Source organism: Podarcis pityusensis (genome assembly GCF_964106645.2).
Source record: "Podarcis pityusensis genome assembly, chromosome: 3".
Classification (NCBI taxonomy): domain Eukaryota; kingdom Metazoa; phylum Chordata; class Lepidosauria; order Squamata; family Lacertidae; genus Podarcis; species Podarcis pityusensis.
In genome coordinates, this window is record NC_138026.1 from 86738052 (window position 1) to 86764358 (window position 26307).

Sequence of the window (26307 nt, forward strand, 5' to 3'; positions counted from 1 at the left end):
AAAAAAAGCAGAGATATCACCTTGCCAACAAAGGTCCGTATAGTTAAAGCCATGGTTTTCCCAGTTGTGATGTATGGAAGTGAGAGCTGGACCATAAAGAAGGCTGATTGCCAAAGAATTGATGCTTTTGAATTATGGTGCTGGAGGAGACTCTTGAGAGTCCCATGGACTGCAAGAAGATCAAACCTATCCATTCTGAAGGAAATCAGCCCTGAGTGCTCACTGGAAGGACAGATCCTGAAGCTGAGGCTCCAATACTTCGGCCACCTCATGAGAAGAGAAGACTCCCTGGAAAAGACCCTGATGTTGGGAAAGATTGAGGGCACAAGGAGAAGGGGACGACAGAGGACGAGATGGTTGGACAGTGTTCTCAAAGCTACCAACATGAGTTTGACCAAACTGCGGGAAGCAGTGGAAGACAGGAGTGCCTGGTGTGCTCTGGTCCATGGGGTCACGAAGAGTTGGTCATGACTAAACAACAACAACAACATGATGATGATGATGATGATGATGATGAGTAGTAGCAGCGTTATGTGCCCCTTGTGCAGGGGAACTGCCGGCACAACCCTAAAACTGGTGCTGGTTGAAGTCACTCCTACCAAGTCTCTTCTTTTGCATTCCTCCTTGGTTTTTATCCTTTTCAAGATCTCCCTGAGCCTTTTAACTAGGGGAACAATAGCACTTCCCCAGTATTGAATTACTCTTGCAGCCTAGTATCACCATCTACAGTAATTCTGTGGAGGAGTCCATGCCTTTCAGGATTTCTAGCTTGCTGGACTCAATGCCTTTTTTGATGTACAGAATGATGCTACCTCCAGTAAATCCTTTCCTGTCCTTTCTATAGAGTTTATATATAGAGATATAGCCCTGTCCCACTGGTTCTCTCATTCCACCAGGTCACATCTGCTGCCCTTTTTAAAAATTCCAAATGTGCCCACAGGTCCATAGAACCCCATGTTAACAGATAGACATGGAGAACCACTTGGGGACTGACAAGCTACAAAATCAATATTAAAGTCATAGTAACTCAAAATGAGGGAGAACTTATTTTACTCATCCTGCCCAAATCCTTAAGGCTAGCTCTATTGCACATGCCACTTCAGATTAGATTTTACCAGATAAAATATTTACAGGAATGTGGACCTTTCCTATGGGAGGGCACATGCCTGCTTTAAGCTCATGAACGAATAATCTAAACTATATAATCCTTCTGACATATCAATTCATGCAATACTGCTATCACCTTTCTTGGGGTACTCAGTTCTGAATAATGAGCTCGTGCTTGAAAAGGTGTGTCATTCATATCGGCAAAATATGAGACAGAGAGTACAAGAGACTTTTTCCAACTTGTCAACAAGTTGCTTTAAAATGTTACTTCGCTGGGTTCAGCTAAATAAAGTCAAATGTTCTTCATCTGCTTTTAACAATATAACTGCATACATAATAGGCATAGTATAGCAGACCTAGTAGCACGGAGTGTAACCCTTCAATTGCCTTTGAGTATTCCATGGCTGCATCCAGCAGAGATAAAACAGGCCATGTTTCATTATGCTTGACAAGGCTCCTGTTTATTTCTATATTATCAGAATTTGAGATGGATTAACAATTTGGGAATGTTCATTTCCATAAATATTCCCTTCCCCCAATTCCCTTCCCCCCAATTTCCCAACATTTACACCCTTTCTTCTGTGCTCCCTAATCCATTCCATCTTTCCATCCATCCTCTTATTTACTAGGACAGCTGCGTTTTATTTTCATGATCCTGACTTTCTTATTTTCCTTCATTTCAAACAATGCTTCCACTTGAGTTCGCTACAGTTATTCCACAGAGACAATATTACTAACCACAGATTTTAATAAAAATTACTTCTTCTGATGTCTCACATGCCAGATGGATAAAAAGGACTAGAGGCCTGCAAACCCATACAGGATATTAATAGCAGGTGAAGACACCTGTGATTAATACTTCGTGATTTCTTTCTTGTGACCCAAACACTCTCTCCCCAGTGCATATGTAGGAGAACAAAAACAAAGTTAGAAGTGGATCACGGAAGACTGAAGAAAACAAGTTTTCTTATAGCAGCACAACCAAAATGGATAATACAGGTGGTGAAGCAGGATACATAGTTGAGAATTCCTGAAATGTCATATGAACTGGCAAATGATGAGGAACCAGCATTGAGACAAAGAAGAAGGGAAGAGCCAGGGAGGGCTGGGAGAAAACACACTCTGAAACTTTGGAGAACTGCTAATGGTCAGTGTATATAATACTGAGCTAGATGGACCAATATTTTGACTCAACAGAAGGCAGCTCCTGAATTTCTAAGAAGAACTATCCTCCTCCTTTAATTCCTTTATTGGTTTCTTAATATTTATGGCAAGACAAGCAATCTGTTTATTGCAACATCTATATACAAAAGACATTGAGCTTATCTTGACTAGGTTTAAAGTAACCCTGCTGAACATTTCTAGACAGTGAAGTACCCACATTCTTTTTCTCTGTTGCTATTAATACAGTGTGACATGACAGTGGGGAATGATGTGTACAATTGTTTTACAATACCTCGTAGTAGTGGTAGATTTTTGATCCTGCATGAATCACCACAGCAACGAAAGAATGTGTCATTCTCAGTGACTAGCCAAGATGCATTATTTCTGGAAGGTCTATTTGAACTGAAAGGCTGCTACTCCCACAAAAGTTTGTCTTTCCTCTCTCACTCAGCTTCAATTATAGCACTAAGTGATCTTTGAGCAGAATAAAAGAAACAGCTGCTTTCCTTTGGGCTTTCAAATACCATTTGTGCTCATTTTTTCCTCTTGGAAAGGTTATACCAATTAGTGAAGTAAACATCACATTTAAAGCAATGCGCTGGAAATCTTTACTAAAATCTTACATGCATCAAGTGTGTCTGCCTACTGTTCTATGCTTTGTATGATCAGCTCATTTGATCACTAACTCAGCAATAACAGAAGAGCTTAGCTGACTTATTTTTAAAGCTCTTTTTCGGAACTTTTGGCCAAGTTCTGTCCTCGTCTAGGCTCTTGATTTCATTGAGATCTCAACAACACTGGGCTCCGCTCTAAGTACTATGACATGCTTTTAAAGTAATCAGTTATTTGCTAACCTCTGGTGGAGGATTCTGCTTCAGAAAAATTTTCAAGGGGAGGGAATGCACTATTGTGAGCCAACCACCTAGAAAGCCTTTTTAAGTCCTCATCCTTACTTTATGGAATATGGGTAGGATAATCAACTGTATGTTGTCAAAATATCTTAAAGAACGTCCATACAGGTGAGGGTAAAATTGCTTTGGTTATCCAAGCCTTCTAGGATTCTGAATTGTGTGATTGGAAGAATATAGAAAACTCATGAAAAACTGGCACAATGTTCTCCTGTTTAGAAATGTAAAAGTGTATCAATGTGGATATCAAGTCGTCCCCCTGCCCCCATCCATCGTGCTCCTTTTTAGTCACAACATTTTACATTAGTAGCCTCTGAACAATCTTTGAGGGAAGTCCACACAGAATGTTTTAAGACGTTGCTGCAGTAAAGCAAAGCCAAAGCCTTTGCAAACCTCCTCCTACTTCCTTTTAAGTATCTATTCTTGCTACAATCTTAAAGGGAATGGGAGACTCACAAAGGCTTTTGCAAGCCTCCTCCCTTACCTTTAAGACTGGAACTCACATGTTTTTCACATGAGAAGTGCTTTAAGGCAGCTCCCAAGGTTCCATTTTAGCTGAACAGGACGCCATGAGCTGCCCTTAAGCACTTCTCAAAGCAGTTTTTGAAGCACCCACTTTCATTTAAAGGAGAAGGGTGGCAGATGCTTCAAACAGCACTTCTGAGAAATGCTTTAAAGCACACCCCACAGTCCCATTTTGACCAACACAGGATGGGGCCCTGTCTTAAAATGTTTCTCAGAAGTGCTGCTTCTCGCCCACTCCACTGCAATCTTTCACCTGCTTGTAGGAGGAGCACATGAGCTGTGCTTTTGAGAAGGCTTTAAACTCCATTCATGAGCTGATGAATGAAGATTAATGTGCTGCTGACTTGGCTGTGAAATACTGTTCCCTGCTGGCAATAGGGTACACAACCAATACAGGGTTAAACCCTGTCCTGCACATCAGCAGTGATGCCTGTCACCAGTGACATCAACTGATGGCTGGGTGGGCATGGTTGAGGAGGAATGGCCTTGTGGGCCAAATTGGACACCTTGGCATGCCAAGCCTGCAGGCCAGAGGTTTCCCAATCCTCCTATAGTCTCTTCTTTTAGATTCAAAATAGGAGCATTGTTATCAGTACATTTACATGATATTCTCCAATCTGAGGATAAATATTAAAGGAATCTTTTGAAGCAGTAATTAGTTTTCAGGACTGCAACAGATCGTCACTTTCAGTGCCTGTGAATTTGTTTGCCAAGTTAGGAAAACAATAATATATGACAACAGAGAACTCGTTTCTAATATCTTAGTTTCATTCCAAATGCCACTATATCAGCTGGGACACTTATTAAGTAGCTGCAATGTTTTGTATACCTCTGTTGCAAAATAGTAGTATTTGTTTTCTTTAAAAAAGGGGAAATGATGAGGTATGCATGACAGAAGTTCAAGCTACAGCCAACTGCTGTCTGTCACTATCACAGCAAATCATCAAGACTGGTAAAATGGATTCTACATTGCATCAAGTGGCTTACCAAAAGGTCCTCCTATGACCTTTGTGGTAGAGAATTTTTTATTATTAAGTGTTGGCTGGAAAAATAGAAACTGATACTTATGTGATCTGGCCTTAATTGTGCACACTGGGGCAGCCAGGAATGCTTTAAGGAAACCAAAACAACAATAAAAGTAAATTAAATATATAGCTGTAGGCCACAGATGGCTACAATTCCTGCAGTCTGGTTTTCCAGTATAATTCTGGCAGATTAGGAACCATGCATGGCGTAATGAATGATACTCTGAGTATGCATTCTACATACAAGTCACATTTAGTTAAGTAATGGTCCTATTGTCCACACAATCTACCTTCAGAATCGGGGGGTGGGGAGGGGTGGACTCTTGATAATGGAGATTTATACATTGGTTGTATAGTGCTAGGTTTAATAGACCAAACTTGAGACAACAAGTTAGGTCTTGGGGACATTAGTGCGGTGGCGGGAGGGGGGACTCAGACAACAATGGCTGCATTCCTGTGGCTATTTACAATTGCATTTACTATGTACTAGCAGTATGATCCACCCAAAGATAAGCGTGTAAGTTCTGTTTACTTTAATGGGAAAATTGAGAATGTGCTCAACACTCTCCATCAGTACCAACAGGGATTTAAATGAGCTTATCATTGAGTGAATTGTACCAAGGGGGTTTTCTTGCCTCTGCAGCTGTTTCAGAATTGTTTTAGTACTGTGTAAGAGCTTTGCGATTCTAGCGTGCATTTCACTTTCACTTTCTTGCACTGGATTTTGGGACGCTATTGAAGGTCCTCATCCTGCTCATCTACAAGCAAACATAGGGGATTCTAGAGTGTGCTGCTGTAACCCACACAATGCAAAGTGTGAAGCTGGTGCAAGAAATCACATTTCCCATTGCCTGGGATTACTTATAACCCTCTTGTGGCACATTAAATTTTTAAAAAAATGAATATTATTATTATTATTTATTAAATTTATATACTGTCCTTCATCCATAGATCTCAGGGCAGATCACAATATGTTGCTACCCATGTAAATATACCCCGTTGTGGGAGAAGCAAATCAATTCATTTGATAGTTAATACTGCACAACATGAAAAATGCAACAAGGAAAGAGAACCCAGGAAGTAGGAGACATAGAAAGAAATGCCAGCATAACATATAAGCAGGAAGTCCCGTATTAAATTCCTGCAGTGTGTAGCATATACATTACTCAAGGATTGGCACTGAGAAATTCCACTATATAAGTTGACCACTTTCTGAGAACACACACTGAGCAAAATTCTTATTGCTAGAGGAAATTAGTTTGTTATTAGAAATGCAGGTTGAAGACAAAGGTAACATCCTAAGTATGATAGAAATGGTTTGTACACACATTTGCTACATTCTGAGGCATATCTCTTCAGGGCACAGGATGTGTGTTTAAACCACTTCCATCATACTTGTCTGTTTTTACCCCCAAGTTAAATGAGTAATCATTATGCAAATGATACAATCTTTCATCCTCAAAGACCAAGAATTCTGCAACTAGAACACACATTATGGTGTCTAGACAATTTCCGTGATTATTACTGAGATACTGAAAAATGACTGCACATTTTGGAAACTTGAGAGAATCCTAACCACTTCCCTACCTTAATCATTCTGGACTAAGAATAATTTATTATTTCATTATTACTATTAAGGTTTGTATCTTGTCCTTCCACCAAGGAGTTAAGAGCAGAATCTTATCTGCACAAAAATCAGAAGAAAAAGATCAGGCTAAGCAAGCTGTGAGTCTCACAAATAAGCACGGCACACAGCTGGACTAGACGATCCTCGGTGTCCCTTCCAACTCTACAATTCTATGATTCTATAGATGAATCTGGACTGCCAGCATTGCAACCCAGTATGCTAAGCACTGAACTGGACATGGTTCAGTGTCAAAGATGTAAGTGTCTCCCTTCTCCCCAATGTCCCACCCCCAGAAAAAAACCCCTAGGGAGCCACCAAGATTTTTCAGAAGATAGGTAAGGAAAAGAACAAGATTTGTGATGTCTGCCACAACGTACGTATATGCTTGTCACCAGGCCCAATGTTTGAGACAGCAGTGGCTATTTGGCATCTTGATTTTAGCATTCCTGGTTAAAGGTGAGCTTTGGCTGAAAATGTTTATACCTTTGATGGGCATAGTTATATAGGATCTATTTTGCAACTTGTACAGGTATTATTTTACCAGTACTCTTGTCACCTTACTCAGGACCATACTGTATCTTCAATACACTGCTTCCCAAAGCCCTTGCTGGCTTCCTTTGCAAAACAAAAAACAAAAACCCTTTGATAGTAGAGACTTAAGAGGTGAGTATACAGAAAGATCAGCAGAAGTCATAGCTGGTGGTAACATCCAGCACAGGATAAGCAGCTGATCTTAAAAAACATTTAAAATGGTTTAGCTGATGTAAGCTTGATATGATGACACTGTAACAGAACATGGAAGATTTATGGATTACTTACTGATTTTGTTTCTTATTTCATTTACTTTTTCTCCCATAGATTTTGCTTCAGCAAACCTAGTAAACAAAACAGTGTAGGTTAGTGTAAAACAGAATTGGTGGCACATACTTTGGTGTCAATAGATCAACACTCTTTTCTACTTGTGGAATATGAGCTCTTTCCTTTATCTTTTAATCTGAGTTCATTCTTGAACAACATTCCAACTGAGATAGTTGCAGGTTCCTCTTTATATTTGCAATTTGCATTTTTTAAAAATTCCATGACCCAATAAAGCAAAACAAAACGTTACCATAATCAACATGCATTGTTCATAGATAGTAATGATGAAGAGGCAAGACTTGCGAAATGTCATTTATTATCTGTTTTTTTAAAGCAGGAATCAATGCTCCTCTGTTTTCCCTCACTCTGCCTATCCAATTTCAGGATCATGGTAGTGAAACATACTTTTCACTTTTTATGTTTTGTATCCTTTTCACTGCACATTCTGAAATAACACTTTTTTGATACATGTTTCAGGATTCCCACATCCCTTTACTGGGTTGTTGTTTTTTTAAAAGCCCAAGTCCTTATTTGTAACTGGCATTTCTCCGCTTTTAGAATTGTCCTAGCAAATTTCACAATACCTGTGCAATTATTTTAATGTAAAAAACAACACTTATAAAAAATTGGGGTGGGAAGTACAACAACAAACCAATATTAATAATCAACCAAACTAGCTTGGGCAATTTTTGGACATGGTAATTTTATTTAGAAACAAAGAACAAATAAATAGACATTTCTTTCATAGCATGTTTCTAACCTAAACACTACTTTTTTCCAGAATCACCTTTAAAAAGCATCTAACGCACATCTCCTCATTAGGCTTCAGCAAAAAGAAAGTTTGCATGCATACTATTTCCGCTTACTTCAACGCATGACTGACTCAAGTGATGGAAAACTGAGGGGAAAACATGCAGGCAGGCTGCAGGAAATGGCACCAGTGACTTGGTAGGCTGCAATATTTTCCTCTATGCTTGTACTCACCTAATTAACCCTCATACTGGTCAGAAGTGCTGAAAAGGCAAACCATGAAAAAAAAGATCCAATGACGTGTTTTGCATGGTTATGAGTGTTAACCCAAGTGGTCTCGCAAAATGTGTGCTGGAATTGTGTTCTAACAGCAAAACTACTGTTCTTTATGTGCTAAACTAACAGGCACCAATACTTCCATAGTTTATTAAATGTTCCTTCTTCCATTCTGGTAAATCACTATAGTACAACTCTGCAGGTAGGAATTAAGTTTGTGTGATGACTTTTATTAGCAAGACTTCATATCCTAGCTGGACAACAAGGATCATGCTTTGATAACGTCGCAGATTTAAATTTATGATATATTCTCCACAGAGCTACCACTGAAGACAGTTTCCAAGCTGTAGCTGGGGCAGAATAGAGTGACATTTTTTTCTGCTACAGGCAGCGTATTACACCAGTGCTTGCTTGCTTGCTTGCTTGCTTGCTTGGGTGATACAGGTGACCTATTAGCTTCTAGACCCAATTAAACTTACAAAACTTCGAAGAGCTTGGGCCTGCATATTTCAGAAAACACCTTTTCCCTACACAGTATACATTAGTTCAGGTTTTGCCAATATGGCACCTTCCAGATGTTTTGGTTTACAACTCCTATCACTCTCAGTGTGCTGGATGGAGCTGATGGCAGCTGCAGTCCAAAACATCTGGAGGGTGCTAGATTGGTGGAGACTGTTCTAACTACCCAACATCTGTCAGAGCAGGGTCTTCTTGTCTGTGGCACTAAACTCCCCATTGCTAAAGTTCAGCATTATGTAGCTTAGGAGTCATATGGAAGGCCCACCGAGATGCATGGGAAGTATGCATTTGCACTTTGGTGGCAATGAATACTCCTGGCCTTAAGGAAACGGCCTATGCTGTCACTAGTGGCCCTTCCTGCCACTGTTTTTCTTGAAAGTGTAATTCTGCTTTAGAAGGAATACTGTTAGCAGGGAGGCTAATGAGGAGACCATGGATCTGGTCATTCAAAGCTTTCCTACGGAACTGCCACAAAGAGGCCCAGATTTATGACAGAGTTATCCAAGAAAGTTCAGGAAAATCAAACAAATTATGAGATGAGATGAGGGAGGAAAGAGCACAACCCTCTCTAGTTATTAATATTGTCTTCGTGAAATATTTGAGCCTTTTGCAGTTCTCAGACATTTCTTCTGGGAGGCAATTGCCACAGAATTCAATGTGCAGATATTCTCCCACCAAGATATAAAGTTGGTTGACCATTCCCTTCCTTGCTGATGCTGACATATTCCACTGAAAAGGAACGGTTGTTTTCAGACTGCTGCTTAGACTCTCAGAGTTTCCCACTCTTGCCCGAGAAAGGCTCCCAGCATCAGCTGCTGCTCCCCTAACCACTTCAATTGTGGCACTAGGTGTTCTAGAGGAGACGCCAGGGACTCCTCCTGGCCATGTTCATGTGCTTTGTTGCAGGAGACAGAACTCGTTCAGTGGCATTTGTGTTCAACACATGGCATCTTTCACATGTGACAATGTTTGGACATTAGCCAGAGGAATGCTGTTATTGGTGGGTGATACAGAGTTGCAGAGGTAGTTAGCTTTTGGCCATCTAGATGTTGCTGGACTACAACTACCAATGTCCATAACTACAGGCCTGTTGGCTGGAGCTGATGGGAGCTGGAGGTCAACAACATCTGGAGGGGAACAGGTTAGCCACCCCTGTGCTAGGCTCTTGGATGAAATGGCCTTGCCTTTTTTCCCTACTGGTATTACTGTGTTTCTGATGTTACTGATTGGAATGCATAGGGCCTAATTAGTTACACTGGCTTAAGCTCCAGTGTAGTGGTGACTATGTTAGTTGCACCATAAGACTGTACTTATGTGTTCAGGCTTGCAGTAAAGACAAGTTGCATGCCTCCCTGAAGTCTGAAATTTAACTTCTGGAGAAGTAGGCTAAAATTTGAAGGTTGGGAAACTAGTAACTTACACTAACATATTTTAAAGGCATCCTGAAATCTCCTCAGAATGCAATACATAACAAAGTGCCAGTGACTTACTAAGGACTGGCAATGAAAATGTTGATCAACGGTCAGGGTTGATGCTGTGCAGTCTAAAGCAACATTTCCCAACCTGTGGGTTGTGATTTGCAAGTGGATTGTAAAGCCTGTCCAAGTGGGTTTGGAGCTTTGTAAGTAAACTCAAAATAATTATTGCAAATGTGGTGACAGTTTGCCAGGTACTCAAACAAGGAGTTACAGCTTGCCTCTGATGTGGAAACACTGGAGGCAGCACCTGAACATCAGAGGAAAGCTGTGAAAGTCACTTAAAACAAATCCCTGTACCTTGTGGTGAACCATCACCAGATCTGCTGCCAGGTTTAGTTAATAGTTAAGTGAAGTTTGCTTAATCAGAATAAGAAATGATATCTTTATCCTGTGTATCCATAATGATCTGAGATTATGTCTGACAACCATCAAACCCCACATTGACCTACTTGTTAACAAACTCCACCACCCAGCTGATTCTTGCCAAAACAATCTTTATCATGAATAAAACTATTAAAATATTCATGGCTTGTTTCATATTGCTTGTGTAACCATATGCTTTTAGAATAATTTTTTATAGTTTATGAAGCAATATCCTGAAATCAGATGGCCCATAAACAAAACTTTGAATAACTTTGTAAGTACTATAAATATTTCAACAAATTCCACATTAATAGGGTCATTAAGTAAATTTTAGCTTGGATGCCTCAAGTAATGGTTACAAAATAGGCAAATTTGGAGTTAAAATGCACAAAACTGATGGCTGCTGAAGACCAGAGGTCCTATATTCATGTGACAATAAAACGATGGGTCACCATACCAAGTAAATTTGAACTTGTGGGTTGCATCCTCAAGAGGTGGGGAACTATTGATTTAAAACATATGGGAAGCATCAGGTTGCAGAAGGCTGCACTACTGGGTTGACAGATCTGACTCTCCCTGAGACCGTGCAGGTAAGGAACCGACAATGTGAGCCTCCCAATTTCTAATTCTTCAGTTTGCAGAGGTATTTGAGTCAAGTCTCTAACATTTAGCTTACTTTAACTTTTATTTTAATGTTATCTACACTTAGCTTATACAGATAAACAATCACATAAAAAGGGATTAAAATATGTATTTAAAGATAATTCCCTTGAAATAAATCAAAGATACCTGTGGGATGACTCATTCTGTTTGGGGTTTTGTGGCCAGGACAGTCATGAAATTTTGAATGGTTACTCAGATGTGTATAATCATCATTGTACAGATTGAAGACATAACTATAGCATTTAACTGTTAGCAGAGCCTTGGGTTTAAGTGATTATCTGGGCAAGAGTTGGTCTAGCAGAAGCTATTGGCAAAACCCGCAAGTTCCATTTTTGTCTAACAAAACGAGCAGTGGAACAAAGCTAAGAAATAGCACTTTTCCACATGAGAGGCACAGCTGGGCAACTGTCTCCTCTCAATTAGTCACTTTTTCTTTCAAATTGTAAGCAGCTAGTATCTTAGGACTCCATATCCTTATTTGAAGGATCATTTCTATGGTGAGTAACCAGAGTGGTGTACTCGAAAGTGATTGCTTTAAGAGCCGAACCCAACATGGATAATTGGGCCATACTCAACACACTGTTTCTGATGTAAACAGAGAAGAAGTTATGGAAATGGTTTGTCCTGGGTTTTGTTTGTTTGTTTGAAGCATTTGCTGGAATATAAGGGATAGCTTGCAAGCTGTGAAAAAGAGACATTTCCTCAACCTGGATTTACAGAGGAGTTGGCTTGATGAGTTACATGACCTAATAAGTTATTTACCAGCCTGCCACAGTTTCCCTGTCTTCCTAGAGGAAAGGACCTAACCCTTTCCAGCAGTCTACCTCTTATTCTTGCCTCTGCAGTCTCCCATGCTCTTTTGAGCAGACACTTCCTGATGGACATCATCTGGCATCAGTGGAGACAGGGGCAGCTGGAGGTGCAGCCTGCAGGTGTGCTGCTGCTGAATGATACTCCAGATGTTGTTAGACTATGACTGCTATCACCCCTGACCATTAGCTATGCTGGTTGGGGCTGATGAGAGTTGGAGTTTAACAACATCTGGAGGACCACAAGTTGGTCAACCACGTTCTACAGGCACATACACAGCTTAGATCTAGTTGGCCATTCAGCAGCAGCATATTTGGACAACACAGCTCCAACTATCCCCATCTCTACTGCCACCATACAATATCTGATTGAAAAGGTTATGGAGACCCTCTTCCTGGTCATCTAGCATTCAGCAGCCATGGCCTATTATTATTATTATTATTATTATTATTATTATTATTATTTACATTTGTTAATCACTTTTTAAAAGTCTCAAAGCAATTTAACAAGATAAAATATGACAGTTAAAAACAATAAAAACCAGAAAATTAAACCAATGTATAATACAAAAGACATTGCATTCTGTATTACACAAAATGCCCATCCAATAACATAATAACGAGGACAAGTACTAATCATTACTATCCTCTGCAGCCACCACTAACCCATATATCTATATAGATTTTCCTATTAAAAAAAATTGTGCCTCTGTTGAAATGGGCTCTAGCGTACCAAATCTTAGGCCATAATAAATCTGTTATCCATGACACACTTGGTTGTGGCTAACATACCCACCTCTCTGGAATTAGTTAAGCAGTTTGGAAATAAAAAATATAACAGACAAAATTTCAAGTTGCGGATGTTGTTTTGGTATGCACTTTCCTACTTCATCAGATTCAAGAAGGAATGATGGGTTCCTTTAGCCACCTTCTGCAGAAAATATACATTCTACTTGTGGTGCACTGTGGTCTGGATCATGCGCACTGACTGGGGGAGGTGTTGGCAGATAGACAAAATGTTGATAGCAGAGGGTTGCCTTGAATGCCTTTCTGATCTTTTCCAATGCTGTGATTTTACGATTAAGGTTACTGACAAGTTGGAAGCAATTGGGAAGCAAACTAGAAGGAAGATAAGGTGCCTGAAGAGGTAATGCTAGTGTGGTCAGGATTGGTGGGCAATGCCACTCCACCACAGAGTAGAAGAAGGAAATCTATAAAAAGCAGCCATGCAGATATCTCCAAGTGCCACATAACATAAATTGCTCCAGTGGTCTATGGAGGTATCCACCCAAATTTTTTAAAAGGAAACGGGGGAAGAAGCCAAAGAAAGAAAATACAGTGGAATAAAAATAATTGTGAACCCAAAGTCAAGCAGGGAATGAGAAACATGACAATCCTACTGCATATAGTAATACTGGCATAGAAGAGGTTTACATTTAGAAGAAAGTTATGTTAGCTTTGAAATGTGTTGTATATATAATCCTTACTTAGAAATTTGAACAGTGGCTGGGTCAGTGAGTTTCTGTACAAGTGGCGGTTCGGCAGCTATGTTCCAAATTACAGAGTAGATCTGAGAGGAGTTTGTTTTGAACAAGTGTGATGTATTTGGAGTTTCAAACCTCTTTTACTAATGTGTTCTGCAAGCAGCAGCAAGACTTCCTTGCTCTATGGCATCTACAGCAATTTTAATGCACTATGCTGATATTAGAAGTGCAGTGTTATTCTACGCTTGTTTCCTCAGAAAAAGTCCCACTTTGTTCAATAGGGTTTGCTTAAATGTTAGGATTACAGACTAAATATGATTTGATTCAAAGGTTGGGTTTGAATTCTTGTACTAATTCCGACATGAGATCATCTCAAATAGATGTCCTGAAAACTACCATCTGTAATACCTTAAAAAATACCCTCAGAAATAAGAGAAGAAATGATGGTCTTTTAGAAAAACCATAGGAATTATATGGCTATATTTCATGCATTATTATTTACATGATTAACAGGGCCACACAATGCATTGTGACAGAAATATAAGGCTTGTCCATACCAGTGTTCAATGTGTGCAGGTGACATTCCCCCCCCCCGCCCCTAAGTGCCATGATGAGGTGTCTCGAATTGGTGTTGGTGGAGCTGTTCACAACACATACACACACACACACACACACACACACATTATTTCTCAAAAATAAAAGCTCCGTAAAAGTTATGGAGAGTGAGGAAGCACTAATTGAGAGGAGAGGAGAGGGAAACAACACATAGTCCCAATGCATTCCAGCAAGCACTGCCTACTAGTGTGAGTGGGGAAACAGCTACACAGATTTGGAAGCATAGAAAACTGAACGCCCTCATGGACCAAAATATACACACATACACATGGACATAGTGACTCACATACATATTAATGCCTTCGTTTTGACACAACATTGTCAAACTGATAGTTACGTAAATTCATCCAACATGCGGTATCTGCCATGTCACTCATTCTATGTCTCTGATACACAAAATATGAGTATGCACGGCTGATGAAGCCCGGCAGGGTGAAACAAGGTATTATTCCAGAAATCCTTGTCATGTTTTAAGTTCTTTCATCTGACACCAGCATGCAGCAACTATATTTTGCAAAGGCACATGTTAAGATCTTCTGTATCCTTCGTCTGATACCTGCATACAGCAGCTGAATACAACAACCATACTTTGCAAAGGTAGATGTGGAACATTACAAAGAAAAGTTCATCTTTTGCAAGTACTGCTCCTTAAAGTTGTTACGTTTGACACTTGTATTTGCTAAGACATACGTGGAACACAAAAAGCTTCTATTTGGACATTATGTATATAAGAATCGATCTATTTGTATTTCCTGTTCTAAATGTTGGTCTTTAATTGATTCTACTCAATTAGATAATGTGAAAAGAGTTATGTTTATATGATGTATAAAGAATTTATATAGTTAAACACAGCCAGTTACGTTGTTGGTATATTTGTTCGTTTTGACACAGCCATAGCCTCTGCAAAATCACAGATTTTGAAAAAGTACAATGGTCATGAGCTCAGGATTTGCAGATAATGGTGCATAACAGAAGATGGAAATACCATATTGCCTCATGTCTCAGCCCTGTTAGGTAGAGACACGTGCCTTGTTTGCTCTCTGTTATATCCATAGTAAGCAATAATATACCTCTTTATCATTCTGAGAGAAAACTTTCAAAGCACAGTTTCCAAAAGTATATGGGCATCTATCACTCTAGCTGAAAATAATGATTGATCAGATATGTGATGGTTCTGAACACAATGTCCATGGTGAAGTGAAAGATAGTTATCAGAATAAAGAATATAATAAAAGGCGGCACAACCAAGGGAATAAAAATCAAAAGCAGATGTCTGGGAAGGATAAAGGAGTATAAAGTGTGAGAGGACTATGAAAAGAGATGCAATACATCTGTCTAAGTACCTATGTTTATCTCCAGAATTCCCAGGCTTCTCCTTGTGTTCAGTGAGTCCTGGAGATGCGCCACATATAAGTGCCAAATGTAGAAATGGAAAATTATGAATCATTGGACAGGCAACCTTGTTTGGAGTTGTGATGGAATTTCCTGGAGAGTCACCATGCTCCTGTGGTCTGAATGTTAATTAACTCTCCTATTCTAATACTCAGGCCTTTTTGTCAGCCAGAACCCACCAGAACTCAGTTCCAGCATCTCTCAAGTGGGCGCCCTTTTCATTGTAAGAGAACAAGGGAAAAGTTCATGGTGAGTTCCAGCACCTCTTTTTCTAGAAAAATAGCACTGCTAATACCTTTTATCAAAGACTTTTAAAATGTTTCACCTAATGTACTAGATGACAAAGTATTGTTACATCTACAGAAAAAGGAAATTTGGAAACTGAAGAAGAAAGAGGTCAAAATGATTCCATGAATATAATATCACAAAGGACTCCTGGAATGGAGATAACATGCAATATTAGAATAAGCTGTGAGTTTTAAGCTGCGGGCCTAGATGAGGAAACTGTTGTTGTTTGAGCAGTGTCTTGTGTATCTATTATTTATTAATTAAATTTTTTGTATTGCTTTTTGTTCCTTCAATACAGTATGTACTTACACACATAGAACTGTACCAGTAAAAATCACAATTTGGAAACTGCACATATGGTGTTTGGTAAACATACTTATTATAACCCTCCTTTTTATATGTATTATGCTATTTTTTAACCTTGTCAGGAGCACCTACTGACCAATAAATTCTCCAGAAACAGGCATTTCTGTTGCTCTGAACTTGTATTTGCCGTTTGATACATGATATAAGAGCTAATCTCACTGCTTCACAAAAACAATGAAGACAAAACTTAAAGCCAATTTTTTGCAGCTGCTTCTAAGACTATAAACATATTTCTTACACAGAACCTTAAAAATATTTTGTATAGGCTCTATTGCACTTTTAAAAGTGCTATGTGAATAATAAATAATTCTATGTATGCATGTGTATGTATTCAGTCATTTAGCCTACCCAGTTCTGAAGGGTCAAGGAATGAGAAATATTTAAAAATACACAATGGAATAAAACATTAACTTCAAAATTACTAAAAAAAAGAGCTTGATAATAATACCAGTTACTGTAAGTCAGCCATATAAAGTCCTTCATCACTTTTGAAAGATGTCCAGGCTCAGGAGTAGGAATTTCATTGATAGAAAGATCCCTGCCTCTTGGTGCACAGAGGTGACAGTGCAGTGACCGAGAAGAATGCAATGTGGACATATAGATGCCAATGTGGTCTGCGTCAGTACCCATTCATATCAATATGCTGTGTAGTTGACATGCAGGTATGTTTATCTGTCCTCTATTGGAGTGCTTTGGATTATAAAGGTAAAGGTAAAGGTAAAGGGACCCCTGACCGTTAGGTCCAGTCGTGGACGACTCTAGGGTTGCGGCACTCAACTCACTTTATTGGCCAAGGGAGCCGGCATACAGCTTCCGGGTCATGTGGCCAGCATGAGTAAGCTGCTTCTGGTGAACCAGAGCAGTGCACGGAAACGCTGTTTACCTTCCCGCTGGAGCGGTACCTATTTATCTACTTGCACTTTGACGTGCTTTCGAACTGCTAGGTTGGCAGGAGCAGGGACCGAGCAACGGGAGCTCACCCCGTCGCGGGGATTTGAACCACCGACCTTCTGATTGGCAAGCCCTAGGCTCTGTGGTTTAACCTACAGCGTCACCCGCATCCCTTTTGCTTTGGATTATAGTAATGGGTATTTTTTTGAATATCTGCTTATCATAAGTGGTTATAACATTCCTGGTCCTCTTGACACAGATACAAAAACATGGATACGAATGACGATCTTGCCCTGCTACTCTCCCACTTCATCCACATTTTTATGAAAGGCTTTGCACATAGGAGTTGCCACCTTCCTGACCTGCCATTCCAATACCCCAAACGTTTCTACTTCTTGCCTTGCGCAATGGCACACAACACAATCAGGTCATTTGTTTGCTTAAACCTGAACATCAACTTGTAACTGATTTCTGTATCCCAACCATGTATTTCTGCCCAAAGAATGTGTTCTCAGTTTTATAGCTCGGTATACAGTGGTACCTCCGGTTAAGAACTTAATTCGTTCTGGAGGTCCATTCTTAACCTGAAACTGTTCTTAACCTGAGGTACCACTTTAACTAATGGGGCCTCCTGCTGCTGCCACGCTGCACTGCCGCCGCGCGATTTCTGTTCTCACCCTGAAGCAAAGTTCTTAACTTGAGGTACTTATTTCTGGGTTAGTGGAGTCTGTACCCTGAAGCGTCTGTAACCTGAAGCGTCTGTAACCCGAGGTACCACTGTAAATCTTACCTTTGCTTAAGGAGCTGCTTATTGTCTTCAATGGTTATGCTATCAGCATAATCTCTCTTGAAAATTTCAAAGGCTTCCTTACGTCCAAGTGACATTTCTCCTCTCACTCCTGTTCAGAAAATAAATCAAGAGTGGGATCATTTGCAGAAGTAATGGGATTTAATTTTTTCCTATCCTCTAGAGACATTCCACAAAGACAAGATCAACAAGTCCTCTTGTGCACAGTGAAAAGTGCTTAAAGGAAGGCTACACAGAAGAACACAGGAGCATAGCAAGCTGCCATATACTGAGCCAGACTATTGGTACATCTAGATTAGCAGTCTCTACTCAGGCTGGAAGCAGCTTTGTAAGATTTCAGACAGAGTCTCTCCCACCCCCACCGGGCGATTGAACCTGGGGTGTTCCACATGGAAGGCAGATGATCTACCACTGAGCAACTACCCTTTTAAGAAACTCAAAACCCAGCTAATTTACTAACACAGTTGACCAATAAATACATCTGCTAAACCATTCTGGATCCTGCTGGTCTTTTTTTTCAAAACAACACGGCAACCACTCTTATAAAAATTAATCCTATTCCATATTCTGTGGAAACCAAAAATGCCTGTTATAGACCAAGTGGTATAGTTAAAATGACAGATTCAGTTTTGTTTCATGTCACTTGAACATCCGTAAGTCTGAATTCCTTGCATGTTTATTTTTCTGAAGAAGCTATTAATATCTCCTTAATTAAAACCAGAGTGTCAAAAATCAAAGCAGTGGAAATATTTACAAAACCATTGGAATTTTCATGGAAGAAAAGTGCATATTTTTTCCGTATCTTCGCCATTTGTGGTTTTTACATGCCATACCATGCAATATATTAATCAAATTAATATATACAGGAAGTTACCTCAGGCCAAAAAGATTACATATTCATTATTTTCAGTTCACAGAATCCATGTGCTTTACTACTCCCCTAATGAAACCCTGGTGGTTTGCATGCATTCTCAGGTGTGCTAAGTATACCTTATTGGCATCCCACACATCACAAACCAGGCCCCCAGAGTGTTTTACAATGCACAGAGGTTTCATTGCAGGTGTTCCTCAGCACACAAACCAATGTCAAAAGGGTTATCTGAAAAAGGAAGCTTGAAAACCACTGCTGTCAACTTTAAACCCCAAACCAGTAATGTGACCATTTAAAGTAAAACTGAACTAAGTTTTACAGAATACCATGCTACTGAAACCAGACAGCTTTATTTGTATGTATACAAGCACCGATTCCCATGAACAGCTCCAATGATTGTAGTAAGATTAACTACAGACTAAAGTGAATTTCTCCCCACACCATTTTTTTCTATATAATTCACTTGCATCCCTGGGAAATGGGAGAATGCAAGAAACAAACTTTTCACTGAAAACATATTTTATAATATTACGCTTCATTTTACGTGAGCACATATGAAACCAATAGCATGAACTGGAGGGACCCACACGGGATGACTGAAAGGCATAAAGCATGCAGTAGCACTCCACCCATTTTAAAAAAGCAAAAAAACTATAACGATTTCACATCTGTATAGGCCAAATGAGCTGGAGGGAAAGGGCAGAGATATTGTGTTTGATGCTAACTTAAAAATGGAATGTTCTCGTTCCATGTAGCAGCCCAAAATAAAAACATAGTTTTATGTGTGGACTTGCTGAGCTTTCTCTTCCCATCATGAAAAGCCTTAACCCAGTGGTGGCCAAATTTGGCCCTCCAGCTGTTTTGGGACTACAATCCCCATCATCCCTGACCACTGGTCTTGTTAGCTTAACCTGAAACCTCAACTGGCCAGTGGATCCCCCCCCCCTTGCTTAACTTCAGCAGACTTCAATTTGGTGTCTCCAGGTCAGTCACAATTTGACTTTAGTCCCTCTAGCTGCAACCTAAGTGTGATCATCTTTCCCCTCAGAAAGGTGCTGCTATTATTATTATTATTATTATTATTATTATTATTATTATTATTATTTTATACCCCACCCATCTGACTGGGCTGCCCCAGCCACTCTGGGTGGCTTCCAACAGAATATAAAAACACAGCAAAACATAAGACATTAAAAATTCCCAAAATAATAATAATTTATTACTTATTATGCTCCCTGCCCAATTAGGTTCCTACAAAGTGCTGCATATTCAGGAGCACACATTAGGGCAAGTCTGCGGTTAGAGAAGGTGAAGCTACCTGGTTGTACATTTCTCAAAAAACTCAAGGCATTTCCATAACACAAAATTGTTAGACGTCTGTTAAAGTGGCTGGAAACTTCACTAATGAACTCCCTGGTCTGGAATAGGGTAACTGTGCCCCTGAAGGCCAGGTCCGCAGTCTGGGAGTCATTTTGGACTCACAGCTGTCCATGGAGTCAGGTTAATTCTGTCTACCAGCTCCATCTGGTATACCGGCTGAGACCCTACCTGCCCGCAGACTGTCTCAACAGAGTGGTACATGCTCTGGTTATCTCCCGCTTGGATTACTACAATGCGCTCTACGTGGGGCTACCTTTGAAGGTGACTCATAAACTACAACTAATCCAAAACGCAGCAGCCAGACTAGTGACTGGGAGTGGCCACCGAGACCAAATAACACCAGTCCTAAAGGATCTTCACTGGCTCCCAGTACGTTTCTGAGACCTAAAAGGCCTTGGCCCAGTATACCTGAAGGAGCATGTCCACCTCCACCATTCAGCCCAGACACTGAGGTCCACTTCTGAGGACCTTCTGGCAGTTCCCTCACTGTGAAAAGTAAAGTTACAGGGAACCAGGCAGAGGGCCTTCTCGGCAGTGGCACCCTCCCTGTGGAACATCCTCCCATCAGATGTCAGGGAGATAAAGTATTACATAACTTTTAGAAAACATCTGAAGGCAGTCCTGTTCAGGGAAGATTTTAACATCTGACATTTTATTATTTTTTATATTTTGCTGGAAGCCGCCCATGGTAGCTGAGAAAACCCAGCCAGATGGATGGAGTATAAACAAGAAAATTACTACTACTACTATTGCTGCTATTACTAAAGTTACATTTCATTTTAATTTCTATATACAACATTTATGTTCCTTTTCCATCAAAAAGCCTACTTTAAAAATGTTTATTTATTTGCCCCAGGCCACAAGGTAACAGATTCAATTCAATTCAGATTCAAAAGAAAAACCATGGAAGAGGGCTGGTGAGAATTGACTTTCCCATTCCTCCTGCCCTTAGAAAAGCCATTTTCAGTTGTTGGGGACCCTTACTGAATGGGGTGAGGACTGAGAGGGAAGATCTGCATCCAAATCAGGCAGAGATAGCTTGTGTAAGTAGGAGCTACATTTGCAGAAGTGCCTCTGATTTGGGTGGGATCCTGCCTTCTCCTCAACCCTCTTGCACCACATTCCATCTCTTTCACCAAGCCCGCCCCTGCAACCCCAAGGGCAGGATTAACCTAGCCAGATTCATGGGTATAGAAAAACCGCACAGTATGATTTGAAGTGTCACAACTGTGGCAGTAAGTGATAGCAAATTCTGGTCTAACAGTTCTTAAAAATAATTGTCAAAGAACTATTTAAAGGACAGAGTCTAGTTAGGAGCACAGCACATGCTAATCAATATAACCAAATCTGCAATCCAAATTACATTTAGGAGGGGATTAAATCCTAACAAATCTGGTGGGACTTATTTCAGTATAAACATCCTCAGGATTTGTTTGTTTATTTGTAAGATGTATACCCCACACCTTCAATACCAATCAGCACCAGAGTTTTGCTGCCAAGTATTTTCTTCAAAAGTTGAATCCATTTTGAAGAATGGCTCTTGATTTGCTACTTTCTCTTCCAGTAGCAATCAATACTCAAAGACAATTTAATACTCAAAGACAATTTTAGAAGACAGCATGGTACTAAAGTTTAGCACCACACCAGTAGAATCTGGGAAGCAACCCCCAGCCCAAGTCATTTGCTAATTTTAAACAAGAACATTAAAGAAAAGCACAGTTTATACAGTTATCTATAGCACATCAAATTAATTTGCTTGGACGGGGGGATTCTTTTTGAGTTAGTCATTTTTTAAATGCACCTGAAAACAGTTGCATTCTGAAAAGGGCATGCAAGGAGAACGATGGGGAGATGGGAGATGGACATCAAATCTCAGAGAGACGAATCAGGAGTATAGGAAATAAGTGTCTAGACAGACTGTGAGTGCAAGACAGTTTGTAGAAGAATTCTATATACACTGGATAGTGATGGAGAGACTGGGAGAAACAGAGAGCAGAGTCAGCACAACACAAGGAAATGCCAAGAAATGTGGGAAACTTGATGAGCTGGTAGAAAGAGATGATTCCCTTGCTGATGAACTTTGTTTTAGTTAATAATGAAGATTTATACAACTTTCAGATGGATTCCTCCCACACATTATGTTGTGCCTTCTTTTCTGCTACCCGCAGCCTGGAAAATCCTCCCATCTCAATTAGTAGCCTCTTTCTCTTTTCTTCCTAAATATCAGCAAAAGTGAGCAAACCCTTGCATTCCAGGACAAATATTTATCCATCAGCCCACAAGTTCTGTCACCTGTCCCTTGAAAAGAGTGACCTACACTTCCTGCTGGAAGTCTGTATATAGGAATGTGCATCAGAATTACACGCGATGGTGGTACTAATAGAAATAAGGAAGAAAAACGGAGGTTTTCCTACTAAGTTGCCAGATGATGTTAAATTGCATCCCAGCTGCCAACCATTACACTGTAGCGACCATAAATACTGTTAATAATTTTCAAGGCCCTAAAGGGAGCTAAAATACAGTGTTTCCAGTTACAGTAGAGTTGCATGGGGTGTTGAAACGTTCTTTCCACTGTCTTTTATGTTTATGAAATCAACTACCTTGCTATCAAACATCAATCACATTAGGGGAGAATTGGGTGTAGGAATCATTGAAGAAAGTAGCTGTTATTTCACCAACCTATTTATAGAGGGGGACAACCCCGCCTGGAGGATTTGAGGCCTGATCAATCTTAAGTGGGACTTCTACAATCAAATGGATGGAAATATTAATACCACCATGATTCAGGAAGAAAGGCTTTGTCCTGTAGAATAAAGAATTGTTTTACAAGGTTTAAGTGATTGTAGAAAGACAGCAGAATTGTCTCATGATGGGACAGCTGAAGATCTCCTATATTACAGGAGTTTCACATCCATACTACTTCTTCTAAGAACAACTGCTGTATGGAAATCCAGTAGCAAGGTAGCCTAGTTCTCTATGAGGCCCAACATGGCTAATGATAAAACCTGGAAGTTAGAGGAAGTGGCATAGCTCAGGGATAGTATATCTGCTTTGAATGCCGAAAAGTACCAGGTTCAATTCCCAGGGTCACTAAGTAAGGATGCGGGAGAGTCTTTGTCTGAAACCCTGGAGAGCAGCTACCAGTCAGTGTAGACAATACTGAGCTAAATGGATTTGTTGGTCTGACTTGGTATACGGCAGCTTTCTTTGGTCCAAAGTCAGCAAACTAGAAGGGCTTTTGCTTAGGATCCTGCTTTGCCATTGATTTGAAACTCTGCTTTTGTTTTCTACCTAATAGTCATCTGATCATCTGCTAATTTAGCAGTCAAAATGTTAGTAAATTTGATCTCATAAATTAGCTCTTGATCTAGTTATTGGAAAATCTATACACAGCGTAATAATCTGCTAGAGTGGACAAGAAGAGAAAGTGAGAGAGTTAGCAGGGGGCTAGGTGTATCGGGTAGATAGAGGAAATTTGAAGAAATCCATCAATGTTGTCTCCACAAGATTTAACAGCAACGTTCAGAGTCCTAGGGGTACTAATAAAAGCAAGGTAACTGCTTCAATGTAAATGCCTTGTATGCAAACAGCCATTATCTACAATGGGAAGCATATACAGTGGTACCTCTGGTTACATACGCTTCAGGTTACAGACTCCGCTAACCCAGAAATAGTGCTTCAGGTTAAGAAATTTGCTTCAGGATGAGAACAGAAATCGGGCTCCGGCGGCGCGGCAGCAGCAGGACGCACCATTAGCTAAAGTGGTGCTTCAGGTTAAGAACAGTTTCAGGTTAAGTATGGACCTCTGGAACAAATTAAGTACTTAAGCTGAGGTACCACTGTATGGTGCTAGGTCTTCTGTTAACCATGCACACAGAAATCCAGTCAACAGGATTGCTCTGGGGTAGGAAGACTCTGGATTGCTGTTTAAGTCCATCAATAACTGTTATTAAATTACTGCAGCAACAACACTGTGCACACTTAAGATGGAAGTAGTCCCATTGAACTCAGAGGGACTCAAGTAAATATGCATAGGACTGTACTGCTCACTTCCATAAACTTTTCCACTTCCAATCAAATAAAAACAAAACAAAAAACCATAGGCAGACACTTTTCAAGCCAAGCCGAAGACGATTTATTTGAAGTTGCTTTGTAGTAAAACAAAAAGTACTAGAAATGTTTGCATGTAGCCATAATTCACTGGTTCTCCGCAAGGACTTTGCTGATATTATCATCCCCATCTGCTCAGAATAGAAAATAGTAAATTTTCAGAGCTGAAGAACAATGAACCAAGAAAAATCAAGACGTTAAAAGGGGGAGAACCCAGCGGTAATACTCCCCTGCTGTAAGCTTCATCGAGCTTCTTTGCAAAGAGCATGTGTAATACATCTGGATACCTTCACTGGGCTCTACTTCAAAAATGGAAAATGCATAAAACAAGGCAGTTCATTGTACCCCTGCAGTGTTATACTGAAGAACATGGAGCCTTTGAGAAAAACACAAACCCTCAAAGGAAAAGGTGGGTGCCCAGATTAAATGAGCTGAATGAATCTTTGGCACCATATTGTCACTTTTAACACCATTAGATTTAAACTGTTCACATGTGATTATAATTTTAGAGGGAGGCAGTAAGGAACTTTTAAAACAAGCTAACCACATTTTATGAGGCTAACTTCCAAAACACTTCACAATGAAACTAAATGCAAAGGGCAAGGCACAAGCCTAAGCGCTATTTAAATCCCATGTTAAGTCCCCAGCATAGGCTCCGGTGGTATTTTAAACAGAGAACAGGCTTTGCACTAGCCTTCTTATTGTGTCCATTTCACCCAATAAGAGCTAAGCTTAATTATATACACATGTAGGAATCATTCCACAAACATCCACAGAATGATTTCATGCAGTTAATGTGCTCCCTCTCACTCTCACACACAATCATTATGACGTAAGAGTTTTATTATTTTAGCATAATCACAAGCACAACTAATCACTGAGATGCATTGGGTCACATGAAGAGATGAATTAGGCAGCTTTTATGCAATCACCGTTCTAATGTAGTTCATAACCACAGAATGACCCTTTAACATCACTATTGTTACAAAAGCACCCCCATAATTTTTAGTCAAACCAACTGAATGTAACATCCAGCCTTTCTGGATTAAACCAAGTTCCATCTAGTTTAGCATTCTATTTCCATCATGGTCAGACTCCTTGTCAAGACTACAAGGGTGACATCAAGTAATAGCCATCCCCCATTGCTTTCATGCTTCATAACTAATAGCAATTATCTAATCTGGGAATAGCCAACAACATGCCTTCTATATGTTCTTGGATTAGAACTTCCATCAACCCTGATCATTGGCTAGGGATCAGAGGTGGAACACAAGCCCTGTTCCCCAGTGTCTTCACAAGCATCTCATGCTCCTTAGTTTCCATGCTTGTGGATAAGGTCTTCAGCAGGATTCTGCTTGCATTTGTTTGAATATAATCAGACTCCTCTGTGTCATCAGGGCCTCTTCTTCCTCAGAGTCTTTGATCAGATAAAGGTTCAAGTGAATATAAGTAGAAGCCTCCTGCATACTTTCCCCATGCAACATATAGATGTTCAGGGACTGTGGAGAGGGGCAGAAGGACTTTGGGGGTGGGGCTTGTGTGTATAGCCCTGTCCCACTGACATATAAAGCAACAGCATATTCAGGCCTCTTATTACTGTGCTCAGGCCTTTTAAGTCATAACATACTGAGTCTGAACTTGTTTTAACCGCAACTCTTGATTGCTGGTTTTTATTGTGATATTGTCGTATTCCGATTTATTGTACCGACTTCATTTGATTTTTTTGTATTTTGTTTGTAATTTGCCCTGGAAACCATTTGAGCTGAAGGGCAGTATAGAAATTTTCCAATTAAATTAAATTAAAGGAATGCTAAAACATGTGCCAAAGAAAACACACCCTAGTCCAAAATACAATAAACTGGAATTAAATCCCACTCAGCGAAATAGAATTTACTTCTAGGTAAGTGTGGTTAGAACTACAGTTCTGTGGAGATAACTGAACTAAGCATCATCATGATGTAGGAAGGACTTGGCTAGTTCACATTTATAAATTTATTTAATTGCATTTTTATCCTGCTTTTCTGAAAATT

At 39.9% G+C, this 26307-nt stretch overlaps 1 protein-coding gene across 5 annotated transcripts in view; it reads right to left on the reverse strand.

Annotated features, from left to right (window-relative positions):
* KIF6 (kinesin family member 6) overlaps positions 1 to 26307 on the reverse strand; it is a 164244-nt gene that overhangs the window by 58543 nt on the left and 79394 nt on the right. For all 5 annotated transcript variants that reach the window (XR_013984511.1, XR_013984512.1, XR_013984513.1 and 2 more), the window contains 2 exons: positions 17899 to 18007; positions 7176 to 7231 (listed from right to left, as the gene is read on the reverse strand). Coding sequence is in view for 2 of the 5 variants with exons in the window: in XM_081000155.1 (XP_080856281.1) it covers positions 7176 to 7231; positions 17899 to 18007 (165 nt within the window). In the remaining 3 variants the exon portion in view is untranslated. The remainder of the gene's footprint in view (positions 1 to 7175; positions 7232 to 17898; positions 18008 to 26307) is intronic.